This window comes from Penicillium malachiteum (assembly GCF_028827825.1).
Source record: "Penicillium malachiteum strain IBT 17515 chromosome Unknown utg000003l:1.0-4950554.0:1.0-4952489.0, whole genome shotgun sequence".
Classification (NCBI taxonomy): Eukaryota; Fungi; Ascomycota; class Eurotiomycetes; order Eurotiales; family Aspergillaceae; genus Penicillium; species Penicillium malachiteum.
The window spans coordinates 1,576,955-1,593,892 of NW_026643096.1; the positions used below are offsets into that span (position 1 = coordinate 1,576,955).

At 47.7% G+C, this 16,938-nt stretch overlaps 6 protein-coding genes across 6 annotated transcripts; 2 read left to right on the plus strand and 4 right to left on the minus strand.

Moving 5' to 3' along the window:
• Positions 1-100: 100 nt before the first annotated feature.
• N7483_006921 (Rtr1/RPAP2 family protein phosphatase) lies at positions 101-1,093 on the plus strand (the record flags this gene model as incomplete). Its single annotated transcript, XM_057090358.1, has 1 exon — positions 101-1,093. One exon carries the CDS (start codon positions 101-103, stop codon positions 1,091-1,093), a length of 993 nt encoding a protein of 330 aa, XP_056945099.1.
• Positions 1,094-1,599: 506 nt separating this feature from the next.
• N7483_006922 (40S ribosomal protein eS17) lies at positions 1,600-2,151 on the minus strand (the record flags this gene model as incomplete). Its single annotated transcript, XM_057090359.1, has 3 exons — positions 1,600-1,680; positions 1,745-1,976; positions 2,039-2,151. The coding sequence occupies 3 exons, from the start codon at positions 2,149-2,151 to the stop codon at positions 1,600-1,602; spliced, it is 426 nt and encodes a 141-aa protein (XP_056945100.1).
• A 501-nt stretch (positions 2,152-2,652) lies between these two features.
• Positions 2,653-4,060, minus strand: N7483_006923 (mitochondrial 37S ribosomal protein bS1m; the record flags this gene model as incomplete). Its single annotated transcript, XM_057090360.1, is given in 2 exon segments — positions 2,653-3,195; positions 3,215-4,060. 2 exon segments carry the CDS (start codon positions 4,058-4,060, stop codon positions 2,653-2,655), a joined length of 1,389 nt encoding a protein of 462 aa, XP_056945101.1.
• Positions 4,061-4,343: 283 nt separating this feature from the next.
• On the minus strand, positions 4,344-5,603 carry N7483_006924 (SDR family oxidoreductase; the record flags this gene model as incomplete). Its single annotated transcript, XM_057090361.1, has 5 exons — positions 4,344-4,850; positions 4,913-5,203; positions 5,270-5,402; positions 5,462-5,513; positions 5,582-5,603. The coding sequence occupies 5 exons, from the start codon at positions 5,601-5,603 to the stop codon at positions 4,344-4,346; spliced, it is 1,005 nt and encodes a 334-aa protein (XP_056945102.1).
• Positions 5,604-7,079: 1,476 nt separating this feature from the next.
• On the plus strand, positions 7,080-14,390 carry tor (putative TOR pathway phosphatidylinositol 3-kinase TorA; the record flags this gene model as incomplete). The annotated part of the gene is made up of 3 exons (XM_057090362.1): positions 7,080-7,206; positions 7,275-13,906; positions 14,001-14,390. The coding sequence occupies 3 exons, from the start codon at positions 7,080-7,082 to the stop codon at positions 14,388-14,390; spliced, it is 7,149 nt and encodes a 2,382-aa protein (XP_056945103.1).
• A 720-nt stretch (positions 14,391-15,110) lies between these two features.
• Positions 15,111-16,528, minus strand: N7483_006926 (uncharacterized protein; the record flags this gene model as incomplete). The annotated part of the gene is made up of 5 exons (XM_057090363.1): positions 15,111-15,520; positions 15,580-15,644; positions 15,704-16,095; positions 16,164-16,274; positions 16,358-16,528. The coding sequence occupies 5 exons, from the start codon at positions 16,526-16,528 to the stop codon at positions 15,111-15,113; spliced, it is 1,149 nt and encodes a 382-aa protein (XP_056945104.1).
• Positions 16,529-16,938: the final 410 nt, after the last annotated feature.

Genomic DNA, 16,938 nt, shown 5'->3' on the forward strand with positions numbered 1-16,938 from the left:
CTTTCTTTTTTTCTCTCTCCAGTGGCGACTCGGAACTATCCCTGGAGGTTAACAAAGAAAATTACGACATACATACGGTAAAGAGACCACTCTATCCACCATGTCACCATCACAAGGTCCTTCCAAGTCCGCCCTCAAAACTTCTCTTCCCTCTGCATACGCCGCTGTCAACGCCGAACAACCACATGGATACGAATCATTGCCCACCAAAAAAGAGCAGGAGAAATACCTAGCAAACCGACCAGGTGCAAATGCCCAACACTTGGGAATTGCACTACAACATGCCCATCAAATCCAAGCCCAGAAGGTCGCCGAAGAGATGATCCTAGACCGCACCGTGGAACTTATCTCTATCCCCACTTCATCCTCAGCAGACCCTGCCGCACCCTCCACAGAAGACGCACGAACTTTTAAGTCTGCGCTCTTTGTCTTCCGACCGACTGATTACGATAATCTCATTACGGAACGAAACTACGAAGATCTCTGTGGCTATGGACTCTGTCCACGTGAAAATCGCAAAGCGTCGGCAAACGCCAAGGGTCAGACTTTTCATTTCAAATACGGTGCTAAAGGTAGTGGACCGGGCGGACGAGGACGCAGCGTCGATATAGTGTCTCGGGATAAACTAGAGAAATGGTGCTCGGATGAGTGTGCAGAGCGGGCACTTTTTATTCGGGTACAACTGGCAGAAGCACCTATCTGGGAAAGAAGGGCTGATGATATACGCGCCAACCATATCGAATTGCTGGAGGAGGCAAGAGCTAAACGCCAGAAGCAGAAGCAGAAGCAAAAGCAGACACAGGCTGAAGGTTTATCGACTGCAAGTGTGACTGACGGCATGAGCAACTTGAATATTCAAGAGGATCGTTCTCAGGAACTAGCGATCGAGCGAGGAGATACAGCACCTGCTCTTCGCAATGGTCGTATAGAAATCCAGATCAAAGAGAAGGAGAGTGCTGGTTCATCTGCGAGCGCACCCCAGTGGAAACCAGAGGATGCGACTGGAGGTTCCATTGAAGGATATGTTCCGCAAGAACGCAGAGATCAGCCAACCGTCCAACTAGACGAGAAGGATTTGCTTGATCAGATTTGAAGATGGCATTGGCCATGGCATCAGTGGGCGTTCTATGTGTTTGTCGATTTTACTGATTATACCCTAGAGGCATCAGAAATAGCGTACGCGGGATCAATAATACAAATCTACGATATGACCTTCATGTTTCGATCTCGGCCTGCACAATAACCAGTATGAAAGGGCATATTGGCATAGTGGGGGCGTAGCATCGATAACAGGTCTGGGCCTGTCTCCTGAATCAGAGATCCAAAACCCCTACGTAGTTCAACCTGGGGATAAAGGTCCACACAGGGACTAGAACACGTGGAACAAATATTGGCAATCAAGCGTCATCCCCATATGGGGAATCGGCGACACCTTTGTCATAGGGAATCATTTTTTCATTCCTCATCCATAGATAGCCTCCAATCTCAAGCTAAACCCATGATAGCCGGGGAATCAGCGCCAACCAGAACAAGTATCGGGAAACGCCAACCGGGTCGACCGAAGACAAGCACTTTTGGATATTATCGAGGGTGCTAAATTTAGCGGGGACCGAAGCGGCGGGGGCGCTCAGCAACCTGCTGCTGGGAGACGGTGACAAGGTTGACCTTGAGGTTGTCGAACTGTGTAAAATATCATGTTAGACTCGTGAAATTTCCGTCAAATCGAAGAGTAGTTGTAACTTACGCCCAGGTTCTTGAGCAGGTCCTTGGTATCGGCATCAACATCGAGCTGGCCGGACTCGGTCTGGGAGACATCCAGAGCAGAGACCTCGGGGACGAACTGATCCTTGCGCTCACGCTCCTCCTCCTGAAGCTTGAAGGAGATACCGCGGACGGGACCACGCTGGATACGCTTCATCAGGTGAGTGGTGTAACCGGCGATCTTGTTGCGCAGACGCTTGGAGGCAATGATGGCACTATTTTCGAAATCATTAGTTCACTGACTTGTCGGATTTTGGTGTCTTGGGCGAAAACGAACATCTCATCGCAAATGCGCTTGTTGGTCTCGAAGTCCAGGGTGAGCTTGGGGTAGTAACGCTCAATGATGACCTTGGCGGACCGCTTAACGGTCTTAGTACGGACGCGACCCATTTTGGCGGATAATTGTTGGCTGGAAGGATGTTCGAACGAGGGAAGTGAAGTCTCACCAGTTTTGGATAAGGTCGGCGGTTTGCTCTCGCTTAGTCTTGTGTGGATCCATGCCCTAGAGCAGCCCTAGATCACGTGTTGATAGAGCTCCCGCCTGACCGCCCGGGCGGCATAATTGGGATTATGTAATACTTTATGCCTTTTTTTAAGACGTCAATATCTAGTTATATTCCCCGGGACCTTTCGATAGGAAAAGTGGACCGAAGCAGGACTTGAGGGCGACAAACATCTGGACTAAGATCAAGTCAAAGACTACGTAAATTTGAGAACTAGTATCCGATATGAAATAAGAAAAAGAAATAAGATTGATGCATCGAATTTATATCACATGTTAAAAGAAGATAATGAGAGTAGTACTTTACACAAGCACCAAATCTAATCGTACAAATCGCTGAAACTATTTCCGCTCATACTCCTCTAAATCCCCGTCTAACCATTGAAAATTTAGTTTCCAAGGTTCTTTACAAGGTTGCGGGCAACCTCATCAGTGCTTTGCTGCTGCGAACGACCGGTCCGGCTGTTAGGTGTGAAACGTGCCCTGTTGAGCTCCCTGTCCAACCGCGGAACGACAAAAGCGTCGCGACGAGCAGCCTCAGTGATGGTGAACACGTTTGACTTCTGGTAATCTTCGATACCATAAGGTGCCTTCGCGGAGGCGGTGGCACGGTAGGATGCAATGCCGAGTCTGCCCTCTGAGTCGACAGAGGCACGGATGGGAGTGACCCAGTACTTACCACCTCCAGGAATGGTAGCATCGAAGAAGGTCAAGCCAGCAGGTGGTCCCTGGCTGAAACTCATGGCATTGAGGTCCTCAACGGCAATACCAGCAATACCAGCGATGGCCTTGGAAGTTCTGCCCTTGAAACGACCCTTAGGTCGCAGGATACGTGTCTGCACCGGGCGTTGGAAGGCCTGGGGACCATATTGTGGGTGGTTGTATGTCAAAGCATGGGTTCGCGTGTAAGAAAGACCAGCGGATGGGTGTGTCTTGGGGGGGACCAGTCACAGCATATTCGGAGGAAGACAACTTGGTGCCGGGGGATTGGTAGTATGGGTTGCCGATACGCTCACTTGGCACTGCAGGAGATGAAGGAAGATCCAGAAGCTCAAAAATAGCCGGTCCCAGAGCGAAGGGATCCTGTCGCAGGGACTTGATGTATACTTGGAACTCCTCATCGGTGACCTTAACGGGCTGAAGGTTTTCCAAGTCCTCCCCGTTGTCCTGAGCTTGTTTGCGGGCCTCCGCAAAACGCTTGGCCTCAAACCGCTCACGCAACTTTTGCAGCAATTCAGGCTTCTGTGTACGCACTGATTTCAGGTAATGGTCAAACTCCGCCTGGCTCATTCCAGACAACCAAGGGCCGGAATGTCGGTATTGTCTGGAGCCGGGCTCTCCGAGGGTCTTGCTGGTTTCTGTGTTATCGACATGGGTCTCGAAGGGACTTTGGTGACGAGGAATAACGTTGCTCGAATAGTTGAATTTGACTGGAAGAGACATGGGCAAGTTCAAATCTTGCAACTTCTCCAAGGTCATGGTGTGGTCCGCGGCGGACTCGAAATCGGTGACATGTTCATAAGTATCCAGGGATTGAACTCGAACAACGGGTCTCGATGACTTTTCTGAGGTCGATTTAGCCGGGAGAGGACGTTTCAGACCCCAATCGCCCCGTGCGAGGGCCTTCGGCGGAGTAACGATGGAGGCTCGGATGGGATGAGGGAGTGTTGCTGTTGGCGACTCAAAAACAGCTCTCGATGACGGCGGGTCCTGTGGTGGCTGCAGAGCTTGAGGAAGAGCAAATAAACGTGACTTCCGAAGAAGATTTGCCGTTGGCGAAATCCTGGCAGTCGCCATCTTGACTCAATGCCACGGGGTAATGGAGCTGAACTGACGCCGGGGAATCGCGCGAAGAAAAGTTGGCCGAAGCACACGGGCCAATCAATACGGTGCGCAATACACGCCAACAGCGCAACTTTCCATCTGCCATCTATATCCGACATCCACTTCTTACAATCTACATCATTGAATTATGCTATGAATTTCACTTGGATACCGCCTTCTATTTTCGCCACTATTGCTACATGATATACACATATGTACCATGTCAAAAATTCCAAGCCACCATGTTTGGACCTGATTAAGCACCGACCTCCAGCAAAGATTCGACCGTGGTGGAGACGGTATCCTTAAGATGCCTATACTTTAGACCCAGGATCTCTCGGGATCTGCTATTATCGATTTCATAAATGTCGCTGGGGAAATCATCTGGTACATCCGTGGAAGGAAGCTTCGTTTCCAGCTGAGGATGTGTCTCCCGAATAGCATCAACAACTTGCTTGTTAGAATAGTACCCAGCAACGACAAAGAATCTCTTGCCACCTGCCTCAGCCACCTCAATGGCCCTGACATGTGCCAGGGCAACGTCGCGGACATCGACCCAGATGAATATGCCAGTTGGGCTGAGTCCATCCTTAAATTTACCCTGGATCATGTCACGGATTCGTTGATTGGATGTGTTGATGGCATCCAAGGAATTCAGGTAATGGACAACTGGACCGAGAACCAGGGGTGGGCAGATGGTAGCAATATTGAAGTTAGGCTTCTCTTGTTCGATAAAGTCCCATGCAGCCTTCTCGGCAAAGGTCTAAAAAAGGAAGAGCGGTTAGCTGAGGTGACTATCAGTTTTTGAGATGCACGATCTCTTACCTTGCTAGCTCGGTAGACCTTTGCATGATCCCGAGCTTCTTCCCAGGTGACCGGGTTCCAATTCTGCTCACTGTAGACCTTGGGGTGCCTGTCGCTGTTCAAGATGGCAGCGAAAGATGACGTGATGACCACTCGCTTCACGGAGGGAGCATATGCTTTGATAGACTTAAGAATGCCTGTGGTTCCCTTGATCGCAGGATCCAAGAAGTCCTTTACGGGATCACTGATGTTATAATGGAATGGCGATGCTGTATGAAGGACATAGTCAAATGGCGGTGTGGACTTGACGGCCTATATCAAGTTTAAAAGAAATCAGCTTTGAAATAGCGATAATTGACCATTCAAGGACTCAATTACCTCGTCGAATGCTCCATCCTGAGCAACGTCTTTGACTATAATATACGACAGCTTTCCCTTGGGGATGTCAGGGTGGGCGTCAATAATGCGTTTGCCCTTTTCTTCGGATCTAACAGTCACCACAGCCTCAAAACTTACCAAGTCAATGATGTCAGTAAAGAAGAACTATCCATTGAGGCCTTTGATTCATACCCATGTTGCAAAAGAACGTCCACGATGTGAGCAGCGATAAAGCCGCTACCGCCTGTCCGATAAGCCAAATATTAGAGGTCTATATAGGTATGAACTTGGGAAGTATAGGAAGTTTCATACCAGTAAGAAGGACTTTAACCATTGTGACAACGTTGATTGACAGGAAAATCTACTAGTATTTGAATCACTCAAAGTCAAATGATTATGATAAGAGGCATGAAGGCCATGGGCGTCACGCTTCTTTTTATGGTCTTCCATCATGATGGCCCCTCTATCGTCATCAATCCCCACCCATGAACCAAAAATTTCGGTGCCGTCGATTACCGATAATAACAACCTTGAGAATCTCCGAATGCAAAATTACTGTGCATAAAACCTGCATAAATCCGACTAGATCCGCTGATGCCGTTAGAATCTTAATTAAAGTGCGATTCATTTTCAAAACTGTCAGCTTAAACTCCGATATTTAGGAGTTAAGACCATAGTTCATCATCCATTTTTTAAGTTGATCCAATCATCTGTCCAGTCATCTGCCAAATCTGTTATTCTATTAGTTAGTAGTATCCCAGAATTTAAGACTGTGAATGTTATCTGGACTGCTTTTGATAACATTTAAGTAGCATTGGCTGTGTCTTTTGGTAGCCTGACCTAAAATTAAGATAAAATCAAGCTTTCTATGCCTCCACCGTTGCAATGAACCCCAACTCGTGCTCTTATTTTCAGTATTAATCTGTGCTAGAGTGGGAGCATTCTTTGAATTTTAGACCTATGTACTAGTATGCATAGTACCTCAAGTGTTACTAAATACCATCCACTTGAACTGCTTCTACCACTCTCTTGATATTCCAAATGCTCTCCTAGAGCTCATTCGTTGGCGGTAGTATGTATTGTAGCTCAAGATGACTCGTGCTACTATCTATGCCTAGGGGTAGTTATAGACCATCCAGAGATATCACATGATTCGTATCCTACTCTACTGACGATTACTTGCTGATTTTTTTTACTACTCGGAGTCCCCGGTACATACCTTCACTATTTCAAATCCTATTTGAAGCTTCCAATGATGTTAAATATAAGAATTGAAGTTCTAACTAGTACGACTCACGAGGCAGCTATTCACCCCCACATTCAAGTTGATATATCACATTTAAGTCAAATACATACTATGTTACTCACGTGCATTACTACTCCGTACATGTAATTCGTTTGTGTCACTGAGAACCTTGAAGTCCACCGATGTCTAGATCTCTTAGTTGAGCCAGACCTGGGTAATCGTGGCCGCCAAATAGTTAAAAAATAGTTAAAAATAGGCGGAAAAATGATGTTAGAATATTACACCCTATAACCTGACTAATTGGAATTTCCAACTTATTGGATTGTTATTTGCGAGTTCTCATATCAACCAGGTAGATTATGAAGCAGGTTAACCAAGTGTTACCATTACCGGGCGCAGGGTGAAGGACGTCAGGTGGATGGTAACCCGAGGTGGTCTGTGCGCGGGACATCGACCTGAGCCTCACACTTCCAACGCTCCCTCCCTCATCACTAATGTGTCTGCGTCTCTGCTTTCCCCTTTAGGTTGGCTTCCAATGTCCACCTTGGGGTGCAGCTCGCAAACATGGCGCAACCAGGCCCTATGACCGATGTGACCCAGAGGCTCTTTGTGGATTTGAAATCGAAGAATGAGGAGACCCGGGGTCGAGCTGCCTATGAGCTCTACGATAATGTTCTATCCGTGTCACGAGGTATGACCCTCTCCCCAAATATTGGAAGCTTTTGGTAGACCCGTCTGACATCTATCGACTATCAACAGACTGGCCGTCCGAAAAGTTCGTGGAATTCTACAATGCTGTCAGCCAGCGGATTGCCCAGCTGGTGGTAACGGGAAGTGATGCACATGAGAGAGTCGGAGGACTCCTCGCCCTTGACCGTCTAATCGATTTCGACGGCGTCGATTCGGCCCAAAAAACGACACGATTCGCTAGCTACCTTCGCAGCGCCCTCCGAAGCAATGATAACGTGGTATTGGTGTATGCAGCCCGATCGCTGGGCCGACTGGCTAAACCGGGCGGAGCCCTGACTGCAGAGCTGGTGGAGAGTGAGATTCAGTCTGCATTAGAATGGCTTCAATCAGAACGCCAGGAAAGTAGGCGATTTGCTGCAGTACTTGTGATCCGAGAGCTAGCCAAAGGCTCACCAACCCTCCTGTACGGCTTTGTGCCCCAGATATTCGAGCTGGTTTGGGTTGCGCTCCGTGACATAAAAGTGCTTATTCGAGAGACTGCAGCTGAGGCAGTAGGAGAGTGCCTTGAAATCATTGTGGCCCGAGATGCACAAGTCCGCCAATCTTGGTTTGCCCGTATCTACGAAGAGGCTTTGCTTGGGTTGAAATCTCATAATACGGACTGGATTCATGGATCTCTGTTGATTCTGAAAGAATTGATTTTGAAGGGTACCATGTTCATGCATGACCACTTCAGGAACACCTGTGAGATTGTGCTTCGCCTCAAGGACCATCGCGACACCAAAATCCGCACCCAAGTAGTCCTTACCATTCCTATCCTCGCATCATACGCCCCGACCGATTTTATTGAGATCTACTTGCATCGCTTCATGATCTATCTTCAGGCACAGTTGAAGAGAGATAAGGAGCGAAATTCTGCTTTCATTGCTATTGGAAAGATTGCCAATGCAGTCGGACCGGCAATTGCTCAATACCTAGACGGCATTATCATTTACATTCGGGAAGGACTTGCAATGAAGGCAAGGAACCGCATGAATGTTAACGAGGCTCCAATGTTTGAATGTATTAGCATGCTTTCTTTGGCTGTTGGACAAGCCCTCAGTAAATACATGGAGGCTTTGTTGGATCCAATCTTTGCCTGTGGCCTGAGCAAATCATTAACACAGGCCCTTGTTGACATGGCCCATTACATTCCGCCCATCAAACCCACAATTCAAGAGAAACTTCTTGACATGCTCAGCATAATTCTCTGTGGTACACCATTCAGGCCATTGGGCTGCCCCGAGAATCGTCTTCCCCCAATGCCATCATTTGCCAAAGACTTCGTGCCACATGATGTCCATCCCGATGCAGAGATTGCACTGGCGCTTCACACTCTTGGAAGCTTCGATTTCTCCGGGCACATATTAAATGAGTTTGTTCGAGACGTGGCCATAAACTATGTGGAGAATGATAACCCAGAGATCCGAAAAGCGTCAGCCCTTACCTGTTGCCAGCTTTTTGTCCATGATCCGATCATTAATCAGACGAGTGGTCATTCCATTCAAGTGGTCAGTGAAGTGATTGATAAGTTGTTGACAGTTGGAATTGGCGATGCCGATCCAGAGATTCGACGTACAGTTCTGTGGTCATTGGACGCAAAATTTGATCGACACTTGGCACGACCGGAGAACATTCGATGCTTGTTCCTTGCTGTTAATGATGAGGTCTTTGAAGTCAAAGAAGCGGCTATCTGTATCATCGGGCGCCTTTCAAGCGTGAACCCAGCCTATGTCTTCCCACCCTTACGAAAGCTGTTAGTCAACCTCCTGACAGGGTTGGGTTTCGCAAGTACAGCTCGCCAAAAGGAAGAAACCGCTCAGCTCATCAGTCTATTTGTTTCGAATGCGACCAAGCTGATTAGGTCTTACGTCGATCCCATGGTGACTGCCTTGTTGCCCAAAGCAACAGATGGCAACCCTGGTGTCGCTGCTGTCACATTAAAGGCTGTAGGCGAGCTTGCGGATGTTGGTGGGAGTGAGATGAGACGTTATCTACCACAGATCATGCCAATCATCTTGGATTCCCTCCAAGATTTGTCCTCGCATACCAAGAGAGAAGCTGCCTTGCGAACCCTAGCACAACTGGCCAGTAATTCGGGCTATGTGATTGAACCATATCTCGAGTACCCGCATCTCCTCGATGTCCTGATCAACATCACCAAGACTGAGCAAACTGGTTCTCTCAGAAAGGAGACCATCAAGCTCATCGGTGTTCTCGGTGCATTGGATCCATACAAGTATCAACAGATAAGCGACGTGGAACCGGATGTCCATCACATCAACGAGATTCAGAATGTTTCGGATGTCGCGCTGATCATGCAGGGGTTGACTCCATCAAATGAGGAGTATTACCCTACTGTAGTCATCCATACCCTATTGCAAAATATCTTGAGGGAAAACTCATTGGTCCAGTACCATTCTGCTGTGATTGACGCGATCGTGACCATCTTCAAGACCTTGGGCTTGAAGTGTGTGCCATTCCTTGGTCAGATCATCCCAGGATTCATTGGGGTTATTCGAAGCTCTCCTGCCAGTCGTCTCGAGTCTTACTTCAACCAAATGGCTATTCTGGTGAACATCGTCAGACAGCACATTCGAGCATATTTGCCCGAAATCATTGAGGTGATCCGTGAATTCTGGGATGCTTCATACCAAGTCCAAGGCACGATTTTGTCTCTAATCGAGGCTATTGCCAGATCTCTGGAGGGAGAATTCCGGAAGTACTTGGCTGGCCTTGTCCCCTTGATGTTGGATACTCTTGAGAAGGATACTACGCCTCGTCGTCAGCCATCGGAGAAAATATTGCATGCTTTCTTGATCTTCGGCTCCAGTGGAGAAGAATACATGCATCTCATCATTCCTTCCATTGTCCGCCTCTTCGATGGGTCGCAACACCCTCAAAGCATTCGAAAGTCTGCCATTGACAGCTTGACCAAACTTTCCAGACAAGTCAACGTCTCCGACTTTGCATCACTCATGGTTCACTCTCTATCTCGAGTTGTGGCCGGCAACGATCGTATTCTGCGGCAAGCTGCGATGGATTGTATCTGTGCTCTTATCTTCCAGCTTGGACAAGATTTCACGCACTACATCCACTTGCTGAACAAGGTCCTCAAGCAGCAGCAAATCAGCCATGTCAACTATCAGATTTTGGTGACAAAGCTCCAAAAAGGAGATCCATTACCCCAAGACCTGAACCCCGAGGAAAACTATGCATTCCCTCTTGATGACACAAATTTTGCGGAAATTGGCCAGAAGAAAATGGTCGTTAACCAGCAACATCTCAAGAATGCATGGGATGCTTCTCAAAAGTCTACTCGTGAAGATTGGCAAGAGTGGATTCGCAGATTCAGTGTCGAGCTTCTGAAGGAGTCACCATCTCCTGCGTTAAGAGCCTGTGCCAGTTTAGCGGGAATCTATCAACCGCTGGCCCGAGATCTCTTCAACGCTGCCTTTGTGTCTTGCTGGACTGAGCTCTATGACCAATATCAAGAAGAGTTGGTTCGTTCTATCGAAAAGGCACTCACTTCACCCAACATTTCGCCAGAAATTTTGCAGATTCTGCTGAATCTTGCTGAATTCATGGAGCATGACGATAAGGCCCTTCCGATCGATATTCGCACTCTTGGCAAATATGCAGCCAAATGTCACGCATTTGCCAAGGCTCTACATTACAAAGAACTCGAATTCGAGCAAGATCAAAACTCGGGTGCCGTTGAAGCTCTCATCACCATTAACAATCAACTTCAGCAGTCTGATGCTGCGATTGGTATCCTGCGCAAGGCGCAAGCGTACCGTGATGTGGAGTTGAAGGAGACTTGGTTTGAAAAGCTTCAACGATGGGACGAGGCTCTTGCTGCCTACAAGAGACGCGAAAAGACGGATCCTGATTCCTTTGGTATCACTGTCGGCAAAATGCGTTGTCTTCATGCTCTCGGCGAGTGGAAGGTTCTTTCAGACCTTGCCCAGGAGAAATGGAACCAAGCTTCATTAGAACACCGCAGAGCCATTGCTCCTCTTGCTGCAGCTGCCGCGTGGGGCCGCCGCCAGTGGGAGTTAATGGACTCGTACCTCGGCGTGATGAAAGAGCAGTCTCCTGATCGTTCATTCTTCGGTGCTATTCTCGCAATTCACCGTAACCAGTTTGAAGAAGCCAACATGTATATTGAGAAGGCACGCAATGGGCTGGATACTGAACTTTCGGCTCTTCTCGGGGAGTCCTATAACCGAGCCTACAATGTTGTCGTCCGCGTCCAAATGCTTGCCGAACTTGAGGAGATCATCAAATACAAACAGAATGTTGGTGACCCTGAGAAACAGGAGGCAATGCGCCAGACATGGAATCAGCGACTACTCGGCTGCCAGCAGAATGTGGAAGTATGGCAGCGGATGCTCAAGGTCCGCGCACTCGTCACAGCGCCTCGTGAGAATCTTGAAATGTCCATCAAATTCGCCAATCTCTGTCGTAAATCGAACCGCATGGGACTTGCTGAGCGATCACTTGCTGACCTGGAAACTGTCATCACCGATGCTTCTGGAACGCGCACAATTGCACCGCCCGAGGTCACTTACGCTCGACTGAAATTCAGTTGGGCTAACGGGCATCAACAAGAATCCTTGGAGATGCTCAAGGAATTCACCTCTGGATTGAGTGATGACCTGTCCAAGTACACCACCATGATCTCTCATTCAGAGCATCACGGAATGAACGGTGTTAATGGTATCATGGATCCGAACCACCCTGATGCAATCAGCCTACGTGAGCGAGTTGGGGATGTCGCGAAATTCCAGAAACTTCTATCGAAGAGTTATCTCAGACAGGGCGAATGGCAAACTGCTCTTCAGAAGGGCGATTGGCGACCCGAGTATGTCCGCGATGTTCTTCTCGCATACTCAGCGGCCACTCAATACAACCGTGATTCCTACAAGGCTTGGCATGCCTGGGCCCTCGCCAACTTCGAGGTAGTCACCGCGATTGCCAACCAAGCTAACCGAGAAGGCAAACCATCACCAATTCCAGCTCATATTGTCACAGAGCATGTCATCCCTGCTATCCGCGGTTTCTTGCGATCCATTGCATTGTCGTCTTCATCCTCCCTGCAAGATACCCTAAGATTGCTTACTCTGTGGTTCGCTCATGGTGGCGACCATGAAGTCAACACCGTTGTCACCGAAGGATTTACTACTGTCAATATCGATACTTGGCTTTCTGTGACACCGCAACTCATTGCACGCATTAATCAACCCAACATCAGGGTTCGAGGCTCTGTTCACAGATTGCTTGCTGAGGTTGGCAAGACACACCCTCAAGCACTTGTGTATCCCTTGACCGTGGCAATGAAGTCGAACGTAACTCGACGATCACAGTCTGCTAGCAGCATCATGGAAAGCATGCGACAGCACAGCGCAAAGCTCGTCGAGCAGGCCGATCTTGTCAGTCACGAACTGATCCGAGTGGCAGTGCTATGGCACGAGCTTTGGCATGAAGGTCTTGAGGAAGCTTCCCGTCTCTACTTTGGTGATCACAATGTTGAGGGCATGTTTGCAACTCTCGCGCCTCTTCACGACATGTTGGACAAGGGTGCGGAGACTCTCCGTGAGGTTTCTTTCGCTCAAGCCTTTGGGCGTGATCTAGCTGAAGCCAAGCATTACTGTGCGCTTTACCGCCAGACCGATGAGATTGGAGATCTGAATCAAGCATGGGACCTCTACTACACCGTTTTCCGCAAGATCAGCAGGCAACTACCCCAGCTGTCTATTCTGGATCTCAAATATGTCTCTCCTCGTCTCAAGGACTGCTGTGATCTGGACCTGGCCGTGCCGGGAACATACCAGAGTGGCCGTCCAATTATTCGCATCATCAGCTTTGATCCAATTCTCCATGTCCTTCAGACAAAGAAGAGACCTCGACGGATGACACTCAAGGGTAGCACCGGCCATTCCTACATGTACGCTCTCAAGGGTCATGAAGATATTCGTCAGGACGAGCGAGTTATGCAGCTCTTCGGACTATGTAATACACTTCTTGACAACGATAGTGAGAGCTTCAAGCGTCATCTTTCGGTTCAACGCTTCCCCGCTATCCCGCTGTCACAAAGCTCTGGTCTGCTAGGTTGGGTTTGCAACAGTGACACATTACACGCGCTCATTAAGGAATACCGTGAAAGCCGTCGAATCTTGCTCAACATCGAACACCGAATCATGCTTCAGATGGCACCTGACTATGACAGTCTCACTCTCATGCAAAAGGTCGAAGTGTTCGGCTATGCCATGGACAATACCACCGGCAAAGATCTCTACAGGGTCCTTTGGCTCAAGAGTAAAAGCTCCGAAGCCTGGCTTGAACGACGTACCAACTACACAAGGTCTCTTGGTGTCATGTCGATGGTCGGCTACATTCTTGGTCTGGGTGATCGACATCCTTCGAACTTGTTGTTGGATCGTGTCACTGGCCGGGTGGTTCACATCGATTTCGGTGACTGCTTCGAGGTCGCGATGCACCGTGAAAAGTACCCCGAAAGGGTTCCATTCCGACTTACTCGCATGTTGACGTTTGCTATGGAAGTAAGCAACATCGAAGGAAGCTACCGTATCACTTGCGAGGCTGTTATGCGTGTCCTCCGAGAGAACAAGGACTCATTGATGGCAGTTCTTGAAGCTGTAAGTAATTTCCCTTTTTTTTTTTATATATACAATCGCACTGGTTTACTCTGCTTTCCATGTGAATGAACAAGATACTAACATTTATTTCCAGTTCATTCACGACCCCTTGATCAATTGGCGTCTCGGGACCCAAGAATCCCCCGACCGTTCATCTATTACCGCTGAACGTCGCCAGTCGCTCATTGAGGGCATCAACTTCTCTGATGGTGTGCAACCAAGTAACTTCTCTCGTCACCGCCGACCCTCAATTCTCGAAGGCGGCATTCTTGATACTCAAGAGGGTGTTCCTGCAGAGGCTCGGGAAGCTCAAAATGCCCGGGCTGTGCAAGTTCTAGCCCGAGTGAGAGAGAAGCTGACTGGCCGCGACTTCAAGCATTACGAGGAGCTCAACATCAGTGACCAGGTTGATAAGCTTCTTGCACAAGCCACTAATGTGGAGAACATCTGTCAGCACTGGATTGGATGGTGTAGCTTCTGGTGAGCACTATGCTCTGAAGCCCAATGTGCCTGTGATGCGATATGATTCAACTTAAATTTCCTTCTCACGCTTTTTGTTTTATTCTGTCATGTTTGTATTTACAATTGCCTCTCCGGCCCCTTTTTTTGTTTCCATACTCTTTTTGCCTTACCTTTCGTTCAATGTTTCCTCCTGCGGGTCGTCTATTGTTGAATCTCACGTGAGAGTCCATAATGTCCTCTGGACTTGTTGCGTTTTTCTAGTTTCAAATTTTGCTTGCAATGATCCAAGTTGCAATAAACCATCAAGATATCCACTTTATTGGAATTGTTTCTTCTGGAGGTTCTTAGTCAATAATTTTGAAGCTAGATTCCAATTTCTGTCAACTGATATCCACTCCAGTGCTCGTACCCGCTACTACTACATGCCCTACCATAATGGCGGTCAATGAACCCGGTTGAAATCTTGCCCAGGTGCCCTAGTTTATGGTTCGACATGTCATCCTTACAGAAAGCGATGATCCTTTGTGCTATTCTAATTTCTGAGTCCCTTGCCAACCCAACTTCAACTTGAACATTCAAGTTGTATTTTCTAGATAAATCTTGAATGAGGAAGAATTAGAGAAAACATTAAGATAGCTAGAATTTGAATAAATACATGATCCAGTGGTGCATGTGGGTGCCACTGGGAGTGAAAATCCTTTGAACATTTAAAGTTGGATGCCCAGTTGATCTCCAGGGCTATCTATTCCCCACGTCTCTCCTCCACTGTTATAGTTTCATGAACATTGACCCTGTAGGGATAGCGAGTTCCATGGCTCGGATCTAAAGGTTCTTCGCTGCTATTTGAGTGAGAAGAGCGTGGGCCTTCTGGGGATGAAACGCTCGTCACCATGTTGTGGCTTTCTTTGATATCTGGGCGCCAGAACTTTGGGTCATTACTCGAACGCTTCAAGTTGATATCACCGAGCTTCACACTTTCCAAACTAGCCAGAGGATATTTCGGGGTGTTGCTTTTGATGTAAGGCTTGCTTGGACCGTAACGGCTTCCATCGAGGAACCAGCGGAAGAGAGGACGAAGGGTGATAAGGCTACCAGCGATGATTGATAGTCCTGTTTCGATGATAGTCCAAATGGCGATTTGGTAAGTCGAGTCTATGATAAGGATTCAAAATTAGCGTCATGTGTTCATCACAAGTATTGAGATCACATACAAAGGAAGTCGGTGTCCTCATAATGTTTAAGGAACGGCATTCGAATGACCACAGCGATACTGGCACTGTTAATTGTTAGTATTGTCTTGCTCCTCTTGTACTCATGTCGGTTTGGTTCACATACACAGCACCCAAACTCAAAATTCCACTAACAGCCACCTTGGTCCGAGAGTTCATTTGTAAATTCCAGACCAACAAAAGTGGAAAGCCACCGAGGGAAAAGTCAACCACGATCGTAAGTCCACTGTACAAGTAGGCGATAATCAACAAAACATCAACGGATGTACAGTGTCCCTTTGCGTAAGGATCTGCTTGTTTCCAGAAGTAGGAAACAGGATGACAGTCGAATGTCAAGACAAAGAAAAAGAGTAATGCGATGACAAGGGCCAACCCAATTAAACAATATAGGAAATTTCTTTGCCATCGCTTCACTGCCAGACGGAGCAATGCCAGGGCAATAGAGATCTTAGCAGCAGCTGAGGCCCAGATATAAAGAATCTGACTTAACCACCACCACTGTCAGGGCACAAATATTAGCATTGCGAACATGATTCAACGGACTGTATGAGACTTGGATGATTTACCCGAAGTGCTTTTTCTAATAATAAGACATCAGTTCCAAAATCCACGAGTCGATGCCCAACACCATCTTTTGCTCCACAAATACTACAGACACAAAGTCCGATGAAAATGACCTATAGTAGAAGAACCTCGTTAGCATACTGAAGTTCAAGTTGTCAAGGGTCCGATTTCTCCTCATCGGTAAGTGGACCCGTACTAATGCGCCGACCATCACTGAATCATCCCAGCCAAATGATCGAACAATATACAATCGAACAAAGCATCTCAAGGCGACCGCGATTATAGCAAGACCCATCATAACGCTTTCTATTGTCAACATTGCCAGGCTGTGCCCGACAAGCTCGATATGGGCCGCCGTGGAAGTCATTTTGTCGCTTTGTAGTAATCGTCCTACAAAAATATGGGGAGGACTTTAAACGAATGTTAGTCGGTTGCCATTTAGATCACACGAAAAGAATCGGAATCGATCTGATCAAATCTCCGTGGATCTGGAGTTATAAATGAATGGTTCGTTGTCTCAGGAGGCGTTGGAAAAGTTCAAGAGTGAAAAAATAGTAATAAAAACAGCCGACGATTGATTGCCACCTCCCAACATTTTGACGGAGTAAAGCTGTTCGCGTTCTCCACTTACGCGATCAGACCCTCAAATATTCGCGTACGATCTGGTCTGAATAGTCTGAATAGGACACTTCCCTGGTAAGGTTTAATTAGCCGCTGTGCCGAATCTTTGAAGTGGGGATATTCATAGCTCTGAGAGTTTTGGTCATGATCTACGGA